At 41.7% G+C, this 17474-nt stretch overlaps 1 protein-coding gene across 1 annotated transcript in view; it reads right to left on the minus strand.

Moving 5' to 3' along the window:
- Positions 1-17474, minus strand: part of EHBP1L1 (EH domain binding protein 1 like 1) — a 539613-nt gene that overhangs the window by 82646 nt on the left and 439493 nt on the right. The window contains 3 exon segments of the mRNA XM_082271174.1: positions 5861-5924; positions 6039-6956; positions 7042-7090. Of these exon segments, the coding sequence (XP_082127300.1) occupies positions 5861-5924; positions 6039-6956; positions 7042-7090 (1031 nt within the window).

Consider the following 17474-nt stretch of genomic DNA (forward strand, 5'->3'; position numbering starts at 1 on the left):
GGTCCGGTAAGCTGGGAAAACGTCTGGGACGCGGCAGGATGGGGGGGGGCACCTCTTCCCCTGCACCGTAAGGGTAATTTTGCGGCGAATCCGCCACTGGGACCACCCTTATCTGAAAGCCGTCCGCCCGCCGTTTCAAAAAATACCGGGGTTATGGCAGCTATCTGCTGCCATAACCCCAGTATTTAGCTTTTAATGGCCGACGCATATAGTCGTTAGGCGGTCGGTAAGTGATTGCATGTATATGGCAAACAGGTGACAATGACTGATGGGGTGACAGGTGACGATGACTGATGGGGTGACAGGTGACAATGACTGATGGGGTGACAGGTGACGAGGACTGATGGGGTGACAGGTGACGATGATTGATGAGGTGACAGGTGACGATGATTGATGAGGTGACAAGTGACGATGATTGATGGGGTGACAGATGACAATCACTAACAGGGTGACAAGTGACGATGATTGATGGGGTGACAAGTGACAATCACTGATGGGGTGACAAGTGACGATGATTGATAGGGTGACAGAGGACGATGACTGATGGGGTGACAGGTGATGGTGATTGATGGGGTGACAGGTGATGGTCACTGATGGGTGACAGGTGACGGGCGATGGTGCACGGCGGTACTGATGGCAGTCTCTGGTGACCGGTGAACTTTAGGCTACATTCACATGTGAGCGTAGCGATCATGGGCAGAATCACTGCGATTCTGCCCGCGATCCAGAAATCATTGCAAATGGCGGGACGCCTGTGCGTTGCCCGTGATTTGCAATAGCACCCCAAACGCTGTGCGATGTTGCTGCAATTTCCGCCTGCCGAATCGAGGTAACATCACGCAAACAACGCATGACGCCCCAAAGAAGCTCTTGTACCTTTTTTGGGCGTTATGCGTTGTTTGTGCGATGTTACCGCGATTCGGCAGGCGGAAATTGCAGCAACATCGCACAGCGTTTGGGGTGCTATTGCAAATCACGGGCAACGCACAGGCGTCCCGCAATTTGCAATGATTTCCGGATCGCGGGCAGAATCGCGGTGATTCTGCCCGCGATCGCTACGCTCACATGTGAACGTAGCCTTATGGGTGTCAATTTTTGGGCACTGATGAGGTGACTGTTGGGTGACAGGTGTAATTGGGGGGGGGGGCTGAGGACTGTGTGGGGACATTTATTTTTGTGATTTTACTTTTACAGGTACACAGAGCAGTAACTCACTATTTCTAGCTCTGCTCTCCTCACACTGGAAGCTGTGTGAGGGGAGAAGAGCTAGTAACAGTGAGTTACTGCTCTTTGTTTACATTTTGTGATCGGCTGTGAATGGATTCACAGCCGATCACTTAGTAAACAGTCACTGTCAGTGACTGTTTACTACTGCCGGTGACAGCTGTGTTCCTACGGAACACAGCGCCACCGACATGACCGCGCTGCGCGCTCCCGATCGCGCATGCGCGGTCATCTTCCGGGCTGCTCTATTGTGATCGGCCGTGTCATTGGAACACAGCCGATCACGTGGGAAACAGCCATGCCCATTGGCTGTTTCCCCCCTGCCGGTGACGGGGGGTGTCCCGGGGCCCCCCCGACACCGGCAGTGCAGGGCGGCGCGCACACGATCGCGCGCCTGCCCTGCTATTCTGGGATCACGTCATATGACGTCTTCCCAGAATAATGGTCGCACCGCTCCGCCGTCAATTGACAGCGGGCGGGCGGGCGGCAAGTGGTTAATGAAGGACTCAAAAATTGTGTTCTGTGGTTTTTACTTTTTTACACTTTTTCGGTGAATGGGTAGGGGTATGATGTACCCGATACCCATTCACATAGGGGGCAGGCGGATCTGGGGGTCCCTGTGTTAAAGGGGGCTTCCAGATTCCGATAAGCACCCCAACCGCAGACCCCACAACCACAGCCCAGGGTTGTCGAGAGAGGACCTTGTCCCCATCAGGGGCCCCCCCAAGGTGCTTTGGGGGGCCTGGTATGGTTCGGGGGGGCGCTTGCTCGCCCCCCCCCCCTTCTTGGCCTGCCAGGCTGCATGTTCAGATAAGGGTCTGGTATAGATTTTTTGGGGGGGGGCCCCACGCTGTTTTTTTGTAAAAAAAATTTGGTGTGGGGTTCCTCTTAAAATTCATACCAGACCCAGAGGGCCTGGTATGGACGCCGTTTTTTTTCTTCATGTTTTTAATATCTGTATTGCCGGGAGTTGACAATGCATTACAAATTGGTGTCAATTTTACACTGATCATGCATTTGAGCACTATATATATTTGAGATTTATGTTAATTAATTATTCAAACATAGAACTAATATTCCAAGTATAATTGGGCTAAGCTCAATGGTTTAGTGGTTAGCACTCCTATCTATAAACACTGAAACCATGGGATTAAATCGCAAGTATGCCATTACCTGTCACGCCTTGGCCAGGAGTTGATCTGGTGTTCTGGGTCGTCTCCCTGCTGCCTGGGCCACGGGTTGATTCTTATTCTGAGCAAGCTTCTCATTATCAGCTACCTTTTGGTATTAGACTCTTGTTCCACCCAGTGGTCAGCTGTTGTCAGTTACCTAATCCTATGACCCATAAATACCCTCTTCCACTTCCTGCTGGCGCCTTAGTATAGGTTTTCCTTCCTGATTGTCTACTATTTATGTACTATGTCTTGTTGCTGACTTTGGTTTACCTTGACTACTCTATGGATCACCCCTTTGAATTGTACTGACTCTGGTTACCAAACACAGCTCGCTCTTGACTACTCTTTGGATCACCCCTTTGGATTGTACTGACTCTGGTTACCGAACACGGCTCACTCTAGACCACTTTGCTGGACTTTGCTCCCTTGGGGTCTGGCTCCCGACCTACTCCTAACCATGAGTCCTTTTCTTACTTGTTGTTCCCTGACTTCACTGGTTGCATCATTTGAGGTCCCGATATTTGGGCTGCAAGACCCTATCCTCTCCTCCACCTGATACCAGGATAACAAGACTACTGGTCAGGAAACGAGAGGAGCGGTTAGTGTCTCTGGCAGGCCTAGCATCACCTACTTAAATTTTTGTCAACTGTGAATGCTGAAACTTGGAGAACGCCTAATTGCAGCCGCAACATATGCATGTCTGTTTTTCAAATGTAAATTGCCATTTACATGCAATTGTATGTGATAAAGCCAAGGTATTACTATGTGGCAAAAAAATAATCACACACCGGCGAAAATGCAGGGTGTTAGCATGGTTGAGACTAGAACTCATGACCAAGCAGTCTTTGCCCATGAGCACTACCCCAATGTGCTGGGTACAATTAGACATGGCTGAAAGTTTAGGATGAATAAAGAGTGAATGTTGATAATTAGAGAACTCTGTAGTCTGCTAATAGGCAATCTAAAAGTTAAAACACATAACAGATGCATAATTATACAAACAACAAATGTACCATAATAGCTGACATTACTCTGTGATATTTATTCAGAACATAGGAATTTCCGGTTATGAAAACGTGACCGCGAATCCGTGAACTCTAATCGCAATTCACTACTGCATCTAGCTGTAATATTGCATTTGCAGGTTCACCTAGTTGTGGTCTTAATTGCTCTAGACGGGAGTAATTAAATGGGGAGTGAGCATTTCTACTCCTTCCTTTTAGTGAATTAGGCCCGGTGGGTCCAATTTGGACATATTCACTTAGGGGGTACTCAATTTTCTTGCCAGAAATTTAGACATAAATGGGTGAGTGTGGAGTTAATTTGAGGGGACAGCAAATTTACACTGTTTATACAAGTTGTACACTCACTACTTTACATTGTAGTAAAGTGTAATTTCTTCAGTGTTGTCACATGAAAAGATAAAATAAAATTTTTACAAAAATGTGAGCAGTGTACTCACTTTTGTGAGATACTGTACATATACACTATATTAATAAAAGTACTGGGATCTTGTTTGTGCACTGGTGTGCAGTCATGTTGGAACAGGAAGGGGCCATCCCCAAACTGTTCCCACCAAGTTGGGAGTATGAAATTGTCCGAAATGTCTTGGTATGCTGATGCCTTAAGAGTTACCTTCACTGGAACTAAGGGGCCAAGCCCAACCCCTAAAAACCAACCCCACACCATAATACCCCCTTCACCAAATGATTTGGAACAGTGCACAAAGCAAGGTCCATAAAGACCTGCATGAGCAATTATGGGGTGGAGGAACTTGACTGGCCTGCACAAAATCCTGACCTCAACCCGAGAGCACCTTTGGGACGAATTAGAGCGTGTGAGTACATTTAGGGGGAAAATCCTGGGTTAAAAAAAATAAAAATGTAGCATAAAAGGATAGAACACATAGGGTCTCCTAAGATAATGAACAATAGAAAGTAATTTAACAATTCTAAAACCATTGTTTTCAGGGCTGGATTTCCCTATTGGGAGCCTATAAATGCAGAACATCTGGTCCCTTAAGCCTTGTCCAGAAACAGGCCACACCCCCCAAACCATAACTCTGTTTTTCTGCTTAAAATATTTGTTTTTTTCTTAATCCCTGTTATAATGTGCAGGAAAAACCTAACAAATTTGAATGTAACAATTGGTAATGGGAGCTAATGCTGCGGGCAGATTTAGCTACTTCAGCTGATTCACCTGTATACTTCCTTATGGACAAGAACATTATTTACATTCAAGCTATGGGGCTAACAATTTAGCAATCATTTTGTCATTAACAAAGTAATACCTACAGTGGTGGAGATGCACTAAAACTGGTGCACACAGAATCTGGCGCAACTGTGCATTGTAACCAATCAGTGTCTAACTTCGGCTTGTTCAATTACGCTTTGACAATAAGCCCTTGTTCACATTGAAGTGATTTGACAGGTCGCTGACTATTGCTGGTAATAACACCATCCCAATCGGTGCAGCGGCGTCTTTGTGGCTCTGCACCAATTTCTAAAATTAGTTCCTGCACTACTTTTGGTGACTTTGGGGGTGACTTCAATAGACATCTGTGCATGAACCTGCATAGATGTCTTTCAAGTCGCCCCCACGAAGTCGGACTGAAATGCGGCTTTGAAATTGTGAGAGTTCAGATAAAGTTGCACGATTTCAAACCTGCATTCAATGTGAACGAGGGCTAAAACCTAGAAACTGATTGGTTACTAAGCAAAGCTGCACAAGATTCTGTGTGCACCAGTTTTAGAACATCTCCCCTATTGTCTATTTGGGGGGGGAGGAGACAAACAAGATTTTCTTTTGCCACTATTGTCTTGTAAAAATTATTTTATTTTATATGCAAGCTATTAGGCATAACAATTTAACAAAAATATTTAAATAAAAGGGGTATCAATGAGTATCTAAAAGGTAGACGGGGAGGGGGAAGTTATTTATGGCTGATTAAGGGTAAATAAGGATTCTGGATGAATAAGGGGTTATATACTGTACGTACTATTTTTATTTTTCTAAAAATTCTAACTTTTTTTTTTCACTTTCCAGGTTGTTTTAAGCCTGCAGCCTGTCAGCTTTTGCAAATGACCAGGATTCTAGCCCCTTATAAGGTGTTGCCTATAAGTTTGTGCTTAGCATGCCCTATGGCAAATCCAGTCCTGTCTGTTATATTTGGTGCAAATATACATAGTACATAGTTACATAGTTAGTGAGGTTGAAAAAAGACATCAGTTCATCCAGTTCAACCTAAGTTTACATTTTAAACTTTGCAAGATTTACCACTTTACAAGGCCTTCAGACAGATAGCTGTAATGAAGACTTTGATATGTATCTTCAAGATTCCTATTAAATTAAGTTCATGTTAGATGGTAGTACTTAAGTTTTTCCACAAAGCCCTAATTAACAATTGCACAAAGCAGAATTTTTAAAACAGAGCCAAGATGATGAATTTGTATATCAGTTACCATTCACAATTTGGGAAGAGGGTCTTGAAGTTGTTTCGTGACTTTTTAATGTGAGATCCATTTCCTGTAGTTGCAAAATTAAAATATAAGCATTATTGTCCCAAATTAGCAAAAAAATTAAACAAACTAAAACATTATATTAATGAAAAAAAGAGAATCATAAGGTGAAAAAACTGACCTCTTCTTGTGAAAGGGACTGGGATCGAATAAGAGAGCGCCTTTTCTTCACAAGGTCGGCATCGCGAAGATGACCTAGGCCTCCTCCTTTTCGTGGAGGAGCAACAGGAACAGTTCCTGACTGAAAGGAGGTTTCTCCCTCTTCCAGGTTTAACTCTGTTAAACCTCCATTAACACTTAGTCTCTTCTTCACACGAGGAGGTGGAACAACTCCAGAATTATTTGTCCCTTTAACAGTACCTGCTATATTTTCATCCTCTGTATTTGTAAGGTCCTTTTTTAACACATTTGTGTTTAGTTCGGCCGTAGGACATGCAAGCTTTTTTTCCAAAACAGAGTATTTTGGTAAACTGTCTACAGGAGGAGATATTGCCAATTTCTGTTTGTCAGGATAGCCTTCATGCTTATTCTGTGTCTCGGGCATGGTTTCTAACTTATTTTCTAGTTTAGGTGCAGATTCCTTTTCCTGCATTGATTGCTTTATTCTTTCATTTATATCTGTTATAGCACTTATTTCTCCCTGAGATGCAGGAGTGGACATTTTCAACACTTGTTCATCAGTGGATAGTTCTGAAAGATTTTGCTTTCCAAGGTCCACATTTACATAAAAAGTTTCACTTGTGGGTGTGGGTTTAACGCTGTGTTCCTCAGAGGCTGGGATGATATCTTGATCTTGAGGAGTAACATTTTGTTGCTTGGAGTTGAAGTCTCCTTGTAGTTCTGAAACAATGTCATGCTTCTGCTTTTCTACATCCCCGTGAGGATTTTGAGTTGTAGCAGCTGGATGAACACTTGTGAAGTGAGATCGAATTTGACAGAGGTATGTGAGAATAATGAGCTTGTCTGGCACAGAGCGAAGCAACATGTCAGATGGGGATAGAAGTGGTGGTATCCCAAGAGCTGAAAAGCCATCATATGCCTACAAGTTAATAGACAGAATTTAGCTAAACATATGTTAGTATAAAAAAATATTTCTGCATCACTGGAAAAAGGAAACAACTAACCTTTTTGTTATTCTCCTTTACATTTAGTGGGTCCAAAGCTTCATAGTTACTGAAAGAGAGTAAATTACAATTAGGACAAGTAATTCTACACTCTTACATGTGTCAAGGTTTAGAAAAATTGACAATATCTAAAAACACAGCCAATGCATTAGGAAAAGTACTTTTGTGCACAGTTCAAAATAAGTTCTAAGAAGTCCTTACGTCACTTCTTACTCAAATGAACAGACCACTAGCAGAACTACCATTAAGAAAAATGGTGCAACTATTCATGGGCCTTAAAAACCCATGTGGGACTTACATTTGCAGCAAAGATTTAAAGGCCTCAGCGCACAATGCCAAGCTGTAGACCCTGTTGTGAAAGATGACCATGGGAACAATCGGCATGCACAGAAATAGCATGTAAGGACTGCTACATTAGGCAGTAGACTATTATTGGATCATGATTCCCACATTAATGTCATTGGCTCTCAGACCCATTTTAGAGTTAGCATTATCCTAAAAAAAAACACCATTCCCCAAAGGTTCCTACCAAGGCCTACTTTTTTTATTAAATCTGATAAAATAAAAGATACAGGACTGAAAAGGTAGTCAAAGAAATAGGTGCCTTTGAGTAGTAAACTTTTCTCGTATCTTTATTTCTTTAACCACTTACCCACTGAGCACTGGAACCCCCTTCCTAACCAGACCAATTTTTAGCTTTCAGTGCTCTCACCTTTTGAATGACAATGTAACACTGTACCCATATGAAATTTTCATCCTTTTTTCACACAAATAGTTTTTTTTTTGGTGGTATTTAGTCATCATTGGGTTTTTTATTTTTTGTGCTATAAATGAAAAAAGACCGGAAAAAAATGCATTTTCTTTGTTTCGGTTTTAAAATTTAGCAAATTTTGTAATTTTTCTTCATTAATTTTAGCCAAAAGTTATACTGCTACATATGTTTTGTAAAAATAACCCAAATAAGTATATGTTATTTGGTCTTTGTGAAGGTTACGGGGTCTACAAGCTATGGTGCCAATCATTGAAAATTGATCACACCTGATGTACCGATGGCCTATCTAATTTCTTGAGACACTAACAAGCCAGGCAAGTACAAATAACCCCCAAATGACACCTTTTTAGAAAGTAGACATTACAAGGTATTTAGTAAGAAGCATGGTGAGTTTTTTGAAGTTGTAATTTTTTCCCACAATTTTGGCAAAATTAAGTTTTTATTATTTTTTTTTCACAAAATTGTCATATTACCAAGTTATTTCTCACACACTGTATAGGCATACTTGCAACAACACCCCAAAACACATTTTGATACTCCTCCCGAGTATGACGATACCACATATGTGAGACTTTTACACAGCCTGGCCACATTCAGAGGCCCAACATCCAAGTAGCACCTCCAGGTGTTCTGGGAGCAAAAATTACACATATCATTTCCTGACAACCTATCACAATTTTGAAGGCCCTGGAGCACCAGGACAATGGAAATGCCCACAAAATGACCCCATTTTGGAAAGAAAACACCCCAACACATAATCTAGAAGGCATAATGCGCCTCTTGAACATGTCATTTTTTTCCACAAGTTTTTGGAAAATGTGGAAAGAAAATGAAAAAAGCTTTTTTTTTTTTTTTACACAAAGTTGTCCATTTATATTTCTAACACATAGCATGTACATAGCAAAAATGACACCCCAAAATACATTCTTCTGCCCCTCTTGAATATGGCAATGCGTGTGAGACTTTTACATAGCCTGGACACATTATATTATTATTATACAGGATTTATATAGCACCAAATGTTTGCGCAGCACTTAACAAAATGAAGGCAGACATTACAGTTACAATACAATTTGGTACAAAAGGAATCAGAGGGCCCTGCTCATTAGAGCTTATAATCTAAAAAGGAGGGTCAATTGATACAAAAGGTAATAGCTGTTGGGGGTGAGCTGATGGAGAAAGTAAAACAGTGTATTAGTAGCCTAATAGGCTTCTTTAAAGATTAGGGGACAGTCAAACAGATTGGGGTAGAGAGTTCCAAAGGATGGGAGAAGCTTTGGAGAAATCCTGGAGGCAAGCATGGGAGGAGGTGACAAGGGAGCTATGGAGCAGGAAGTCTTTATTACGTTGATATTTTGAGATCAGGTTAGTGATGTAGCTGGGGGCAGAGTTGTGGATAGCATTGTAAACTATTGTTAGTACTTTGAATTGTATTCATTGGCCAGTGAAGGGATTGGCAGAGAGTGGTGGAAGACACTGAACAGTTGATAAGGTGGATGAGTCTTGCAGCAGCATTCATTATGGACTGAAGGGGAGATAATCTATGTAAAGGTAGTCCAATGAGGAGGGAGTTGCAGTAGTCGAGGCGAGAGATAACCAGAGAGTGAATTAGAAGCTTGGTGGTGTCGTTGGTTAAAAATGGGCGTATTCTAGAGATGTTGCAGAGGTTAGGGTGGCATGATTTGGACAGGGATTGGATGGGAGCCAGAAAGGACAGTGCAGAGTCCAGGGTTACCCCTAGCACCCTGGCATGTGTGGAAGGACTAATAGTTGTTTCATGGATCTTAACAGAGAATTTAGGGGAAGAGGCACCGTGGGGGAGGAAATATTATGAGCTCAGTTTTAGATAGCTTCAGTTTGAGGAAGTGGTGTGACATCCAGGCTGATATGTCTTTTCTTAAATAAGTGAAGCGGGAGGAGACTGATGGGGTGAGCTGAGGGGTAAAGAGATAGATTAGGGTGTCATCAGCATAGAAATGGTAGTGGAAGCCATGGGAGGCTATAAGCTGACCCAGGGAGGAGGTGTAGGTTGAGTATAGTAGCGGTTTAAGGACAGAACCTTGGGGGACCCCAATGGTAAGAGGAATTGCAGAGGAGTAAGTGCAATTGTAAGTGACACTGAAGGTGTGGTGAGATAGGTAAGATTCGAACCAATGGAGAGCACTGTAACAGAGATCAAGCAAATTGAGTTTTTTGAGGAGGAGGGGGTGGTCAACTGTATCAAAGGCAGCAGAGGGGTCTAAGAGTAAGGCTGGCCATACACTATACAATTTTCTTATTCAATTTCCTTTAGATTTACCTTAAACTATGTAGTGCAAGGGCCTGCCTGACTGCATACAAATTGAAAGTGTTTAGGTTTGACCCTATATTACATGGTTTTGGTAAATCTAAAGGAAAGTTGAACAAGAAAATTGTATAGTGTATGGCCAGCCTAAGAGTACGGAGTAGTGACAACTGGTTTTAGCTGTTAGTAAGTAATTTGTGAGTTTTAGGAGAGAAGTTTCTGTGGAGTGCTGACGGCACAATCCAGACTGAAGGGGATCAAGCAGGTTTTTCTCAATGAGTTGCTTGCTCAGTCGGTTACATACTGAGGCCCAACATGCAGGGAACACCGTCATTTCCTGACTACCCATTACACTTTTGTGAGGCACTATAGGGCACTGATAAGCACTGTAGTGGCACTGATGTGCCATGGATGAGCACTAATGTGGCATGGATGTGGCATGGATGAGCACTGGTGTGGCACTGAACCAGACATGTGTCGGTTTGTTGACAACTGATTGCTCCATCATTGGACAGAGCGATCACGTGGTAAAGGGCTGCTGTCATTGGCCCTGTGTCGCTTCGCGATCCATGATGCAACACAGAATAAGCCGACCACGCTGTAGCCGTCATGGCCTGGTCGGCAAGGGGTTAAACATATCTTTTTCTATAAAATATAATAAAACACAATGCAATTCAAAGAAAGACTCAAACAAGCATTATTTAAAGTTTAAGTAAAACCCTGACAAAGAATTTCTCTGAACCCTTGTTTAATATATCATTAAAAGCATTTAGCTTACATTTAAATTAAGCCACCGCACACTAGAGGAAGCCCTGGTATACACATGTATTACACTCTATTTTACTAAGGGCTATTGGGAGAAAGGCATTAGAGGATTGGCCCTAAGGCAGGGACTGTCAATGTCATGCTTGCGGGTATGTGGATATCCCTTGCAATAAATTTGGATACCAGGGATCCCTCCTGTAAGCCGGGAGGGCTTTTACAGTTCCCGGCACCTAGGCTTCAATTGGCAGTGAAGAGCAGCAACTTGGGGAGAATTTTTAAGTCTAAGCATCCATATTGCAATTCTTTTCTCATAATTGTTTTATAAGTTCCAAAAAAAGTTGATCTTGCTGGAAATCTTGTGAGCTAGCAACTTCATGTGCACTGTAAATTACACTGTTCTGTGAAGACTACAGAATTACATCCCTCCATATTATTGAGATGGGCAGGGTTTCATAATCGTATCTTGTTTCTGTTGTCCTAATACAGAAGGACGATTGAGTTTGTTATACAGTACTGGGAGTGTGTTACTGGCAGATTCACAAGGTACAAATAAATGGTAAAAAGTTATGAAAAAAGAAAACGAATGCAGCTGCCACATCTAAGAACTGGTAGGCTGCAATATATTACCCTTTGGCCCCTTTCACACATGAGGATTGTTCGTTTCATCAGTTCAGTCACATTTTTTCAAAGAAAAAAGGTATGAGGTTTACATCAGTTTGTCATACGTTTTTCATCTGTTTTTTTACATTCTCCAGCTAGAGTTCTTAACCACTTGAGTCCCGGAGCCATTTTTTCATGTAAAAACGGACCATTTACATCTGTTTTTTGTCCAATCTGTTTTTTTATGGAAGAAAAATAGGGCTTTGATCCGTTCCAAAACACGAATGTTGACGGAAGCAGATGTAAACGGATGTAAATGGAGCCATTTGCATCAGTTTTTCCATAAAGATGCATTGATGTCTGGTTTTCATCTGTCAACGGAAGTATGAAAAACGGACAAATGGTCAGCGCATGTGAAAGGGGCCTTTTATTTCTGGGTTTGGATACATTTTAAAAATGATCTCTTTCTGCAATACAAAATATACTTTTTATTCTTCAAACGTTAATAGAAGAATAAAAAAAAAAAACTAAAACATTGATGCTGACCTTTGACTTTAACCCTAACACTAACCTAGATCAAATCCTATATATATATATATATATATATATATATATATATATATATATTAGTGATCGACCAATATTGATTTTTCCTTGCCGATATCGAAATTTTGGTGATCGCATATCGGTATAATGGCCGATATTTTTGTACATTTAAAATTTTGCAAAATAAACACAAAGTTCGACACAAATCTGTTACTGAGCATGTTAATCTTTATTTATTAAAATTTTTAACATTAAGGGCTTGTTCCTCACAACTTAAAGCGGAGTTCCGGCCACAAAATCGACATAGTCGATTTTGGGCCATCCGCTTGCTATAGTTAACCTGAAAAAGAAATGGGTAGTTAGGATTTTTTTTTTTGTTTACTTACCTTGTAATTGCAGAAAAACATACTCACCTTTCTTCCACTTCCTCCCTCGGCCGCACGGCCCGCACTGTCACTTCCGCTTTGCAATGATTCCTGGGAGCTGAACGTCATCGAATCAATGCGCCTGCACCGGCCCCAACGTCAGTTCCGGTGCAGGCGCGTCATACCTTGCTAAACAGCTTCTAGGCATGCCCAGAAGCTGTGCAGGGATGACGCTGCAGACCCGGAAGTGACGGCGGCGCCGGCGCAGTGCATCGTGGGACCGAAGAGGACGGAAGAGGACGCGGAAGAGGATCACGCTGGATTCAAGCTGCACACAGATGGCAGCGCTGGATAAGAAATTTTAAAAGTAAGTATTTCTTCTAAAAGGTAAGTGCGAACCGGGACAGATCAGAGGCTAGCCATTGTGGAATGCACTAGCCCTGACTGTCCCGGGGGTATGTTCATTGAAATTTTTTTTTTGTGGCCGGAACTCCGCTTTAACTGCATGAAAACTGATAGGAAAAGTGCACTTGCAGAGACATCAGTTTCACATCATCTGGTGCATTATTGCATAATAAATTGCTGCAGTAGTGCACTCACTCACTGCAATACTTTTAAATCACTTCTGCAGTGCAGTCAGTGCAAAACAGCTAGATAAAAAGCTAGGCAACAGCTAGACAGTAGATTGGATTGGAGTCAGTGGACTACCGCTGCAGTAGGGCACTTAGTACAACTACTGCAGTCAGTGAAAAACTGCTAGAAAAAAAGCTAGGCAACAGCTAGACAGTGGATTGGACTGGTGTCAGTGGACTACTGCTGCAGTAGGGCACTCCCTACAACTACTGCAGTTAGTGCAAAACTGCTAGAACACTGACATATTATAATTATGGGTTTTATTTAAAACATATGGACACACCATACCACAATATCAATATGATGAGTATGATTATTTTTAACCACGGTTTTTTGTTTATAAATGTTATTTCTGTAATAGTATATGAAGTTCACATTTTAAGTAACGTTTATGTAATTAATTTTTTACTAATCCAGACATGGTACATGTAGTTTATTAATCGGGTAAATATATGTATAGCTAGCAAGCAGGCTAATAATAGTACGGCCAGCACTTACTATTTACATTTAAATGGTGTAATGCTTATGTTGCCCAGGTTGGATACATCACAAACGCTGCCAGCTTTGTGAACTCCTATGCCGGTTCCGGGATATAAATTAACGGGGTGGAGTTTGGGGTGGGAACAGATAATATAAGCAGTAACATACTACGTGCCCTCCCATCTCTGAAGATGTCAGCGAGCTGATGAAACGCGTGAGATGGAATGCATGTAGCGTCGTCACGTGAGAGCCGAGTGGAACGCAAACCGGAAAAGGTACACGTGCATTGCTGCAGTACCACGTCCCGCTCTAGCTCACCCATTCACAGTGATGGCCACGCACTATTTTAATAATATTTTATGAGATTTTAAGATTTTCATGCCACATTATCTATGTGTGTACCTGAAGTGGAAATAAACTCTTTTTTTTTTTAAATACTACACTATCTGGAGCTTGCTTCCTTGCATGACCCTTTGGGAGGAAAAGACACCTAGGAACTCTGCAGACACAGGCCAGATCTTTTGGACCGGATTCTACTACATCTACCCAGTGGGGGATACCACATAAGTGCAAACGGTCGTACTGTCATATGACAGGTATGACCCAAAAAGTCTGGTGAGTGATTAAATTCCTTCACATGTGGTTTACGCATCACAGATAGAAGTCAGTTTAGTTGTCAGCTGAGGAGCACCTTCATTTCCAAGCACCTGCACTTTAAATATAAAGACTGTATATAGAATATCTTTTGGACACTAGATAAGTTGTATACAAAATTTAATCTATGTGCACAGAGCCCCTGTGGTTTCATCATATTGCACATTTTACAGAGACTGTTCATTTATTCACTTGATGTGCACAGAGCACTTTTGGTTATATTGCACAATTTGCACTTGGTGTTATTTATGCAATAATTTTATACTCTGTATTATACAGTGCCTTGCGAAAGTATTTGGCCCCCTTGAACTTTGCAACCTTTTGCCACATTTCAGGCTTCAAACATAAAGATATAAAACTGTAATTTTTTGTGAAGAATCAACAACAAGTGGGACACAATCATGAAGTGGAACGAAATTTATTGGATATTTCAAACTTTGTTAACAAATAAAAAACTGAAAAATTGGGCATGCAAAATGATTCAGCCCCTTTACTTTCAGTGCAGCAAACTCTCTCCAGAAGTTCAGTGAGGATCTCTGAATGATCCAATGTTGACCTACATGACGATAAATAGAATCCACCTGTGTCTCCGTATAAATGCACCTGCACTGTGATACTCTCAGAGGTCCGTTTAAAGCGCAGAGAGCATCATGAAGAACAAGGAACACACCAGGCAGGTCCCAGATACTGTTGTGGAGAAGTTTAAAGCCGGATTTGGATACAAAAAGATTTCCCAAGCTTTAAACATCCCAAGGAGCACTGTGCAAGCGATAATATTGAAATGGAAGGAGTATCAGACCCCTGCAAATCTACGATGACCTGGCCGTCCCTCTAAACTTTCAGCTCATACAAGGAGAAGACTGATCAGAGATGCAGCCAAGAGGCCCATGATCACTCTGGATGAACTGCAGAGATCTACAGCTGAGGTGGAAGACTCTGTCCACAGGACAACAATCAGTCGTATACTGCACAAATCTGGCCTTTATGGAAGAGTGGCAAGAAGAAAGCCATTTCTTAAAGATATCCATAAAAAGTGTCTTTTAAATTTTGCCACAAGCCACCTGGCAGACACACCAAACATGTGGAAGAAGGTGCTCTGGTCAGATGAAACCATAATTGAACTTTTTGGCAACAATGCAAAACGTTATGGCGTAAAAGCAACACAGCTCATCACCCTGAACACACCATCCCCAATGTCAAACATGGTGGTGGCAGCATCATGGTTTGGGCCTGCTTTTCTTCAGCAGGGACAGGGAAGATGGTTAAAATTGATGGGAAGATGGATGGAGCCAAATACAGAACCATTCTGGAAGAAAACCTGATGGAATCTGCAAAAGACCTGAGACTGGGACGGAGATTTGTCTTCCAACAAGACAATGATCCAAAACATAAAGCAAAATCTACAATGGAATGGTTCACAAATAAACATATCCAGGTGTTAGAATGGCCAAGTCAAAGTCCAGACCTGAATCCAATCGAGAATCTGTGGAAAGAACTGAAAACTGCTGTTCACAAACACTCTCCATCCAACCTCACTGAACTCGAACTGTTTTGCAAGGAGGAATGGGAAAAAATTTCTCTTGATGTGCAAAACTGATAGAGACATACCCCAAGCGACTTACAGCTGTAATCGCAGCAAAAGGTGGCGCTACAAAGTAATAACTTAATGGGGCTAAATAATTTTGCACGCCCAATTTTTCAGTTTTTTATTTGTTAAAAAAGTTTGAAAGATCCAATAAATTTTGTTCCACTTCATGATTGTGTCCCACTTGTTGTTGATTCTTCACAAAAAATTACAGTTTTATATCTTTATGTTTGAAGCCTGAAATGTGGCAAAAGGTCGAAAAGTTCAAGGGGGCCGAATACTTTTGCAAGGCACTGTATTCACTTATATTTTTTAATTTTATTTATATGTTGTATCCATTCAATAACGCACATTGAAGTTGTATTTATTTCACATATATATTGATTTGTACATATAAGCACAGATAAGCACCTTCAAACCTATTGGTTTAACATATCAGGCAAGCGCAGAGGCTAGGTTTCTCTACTTGAGGCTATTTTCGTTTCCAACAGCTAGACAGTGGATGGGACTGGAGTCAGCGGACTACCGCTGCAATAGGGCACTCACTGCAACTACAGTACTGCAGTCAGTGCACAACTGCTAGAAAAAAAAGCTAGCCAACAGCTAGACAGTGGATGGGACTGGAGTCAGCGGACTACCGCAGCAGTAGGGCACTCACTGCAACTACTGCAGCCAGTGCAAAACTGCTAGAAAAAAGCTAGACAAAAGCTACACTGTGGATTGGAGTGGGCACTACTACTACACTTTTCAAAACTCCAAGTTAAGTAGAACAATACTATACTGCAGAAAGCAGAACATTTCAGCATGTCCATGGTCACCTGTTAAACGGCTTCTGTTTTGTTCATATAATGCTGGCACTTCATTAACATGTTTAAGGAGGAGAGCCGGACAGAGGAGCAGAGAGAGAGAGGTATCTTCTAGCATGGGAAGCAAGTCTTTTGTAGTGTGCCTCATTTCCTTTCCACCACTGAAGAGGATCACTTCTTCTGTCAAATACTGGTTCCTTCAAATAGAGATGAAGTTCATCATCCAGGCTTATTGTTGCAGATTCAGAAGAAATTGAAGCCTCCGCATGAGGCCCCAATAAAACATTGAAAATGTCCTGATCAATTCGACCACAATGAAGATGATTCTCTTCTGGTCGTTGATGTATTTTTCTGATGACATTTTTCTGTTTTTGCAGCATGCTGCTCTTTCAGATTATAAAAATTGTGTTCTGGACTTGTCTTTTTGGCAGGAACCTACTCCTGCACCTCCTGTTGAATATCTTCTGTCAACCATTGTTTTGCCTTAGCCAATACATCATCAGAAGAGAAAGCATGGTTCTTGTATTGAGGATTCAAAAGACTTGCAAGCACAACATTTTTAATCTCTTCATGCATCTCAAAACATATATTCACCTAAGCTAATTTGCTTGACAGACCATCATTTGAAAGTTGGAGGATGTTGTGTGCCATGACACTGATATCTGACATATCAGCAAGCCTCATTCCTTTCCACATGTTTGCTCCACTCAAAGTAGCTCAATCATCACTCGGTCTTTGTTGATTCCCCAGTCTTCAAGCATGCCTAGAAACATTTCTCTACTGTACTCAGTGTGGGATCCTTGCATCACTTTTGTATTCAACACCAATTGCCTTTTTGTCCATCCGCTGTCAATGAAGTGGCATGTAAGAATCATTAGTGACTCTGACTCTGTTTGTCCTGACAACCAGCAGTCAGTTGTGAATGAGAGTGAGTTTCCAGCAT

The sequence above is a fragment of the Pelophylax lessonae genome (assembly GCF_965119305.1).
Source record: "Pelophylax lessonae genome assembly, chromosome: 10".
NCBI classification, from domain to species: Eukaryota; Metazoa; Chordata; class Amphibia; order Anura; family Ranidae; genus Pelophylax; species Pelophylax lessonae.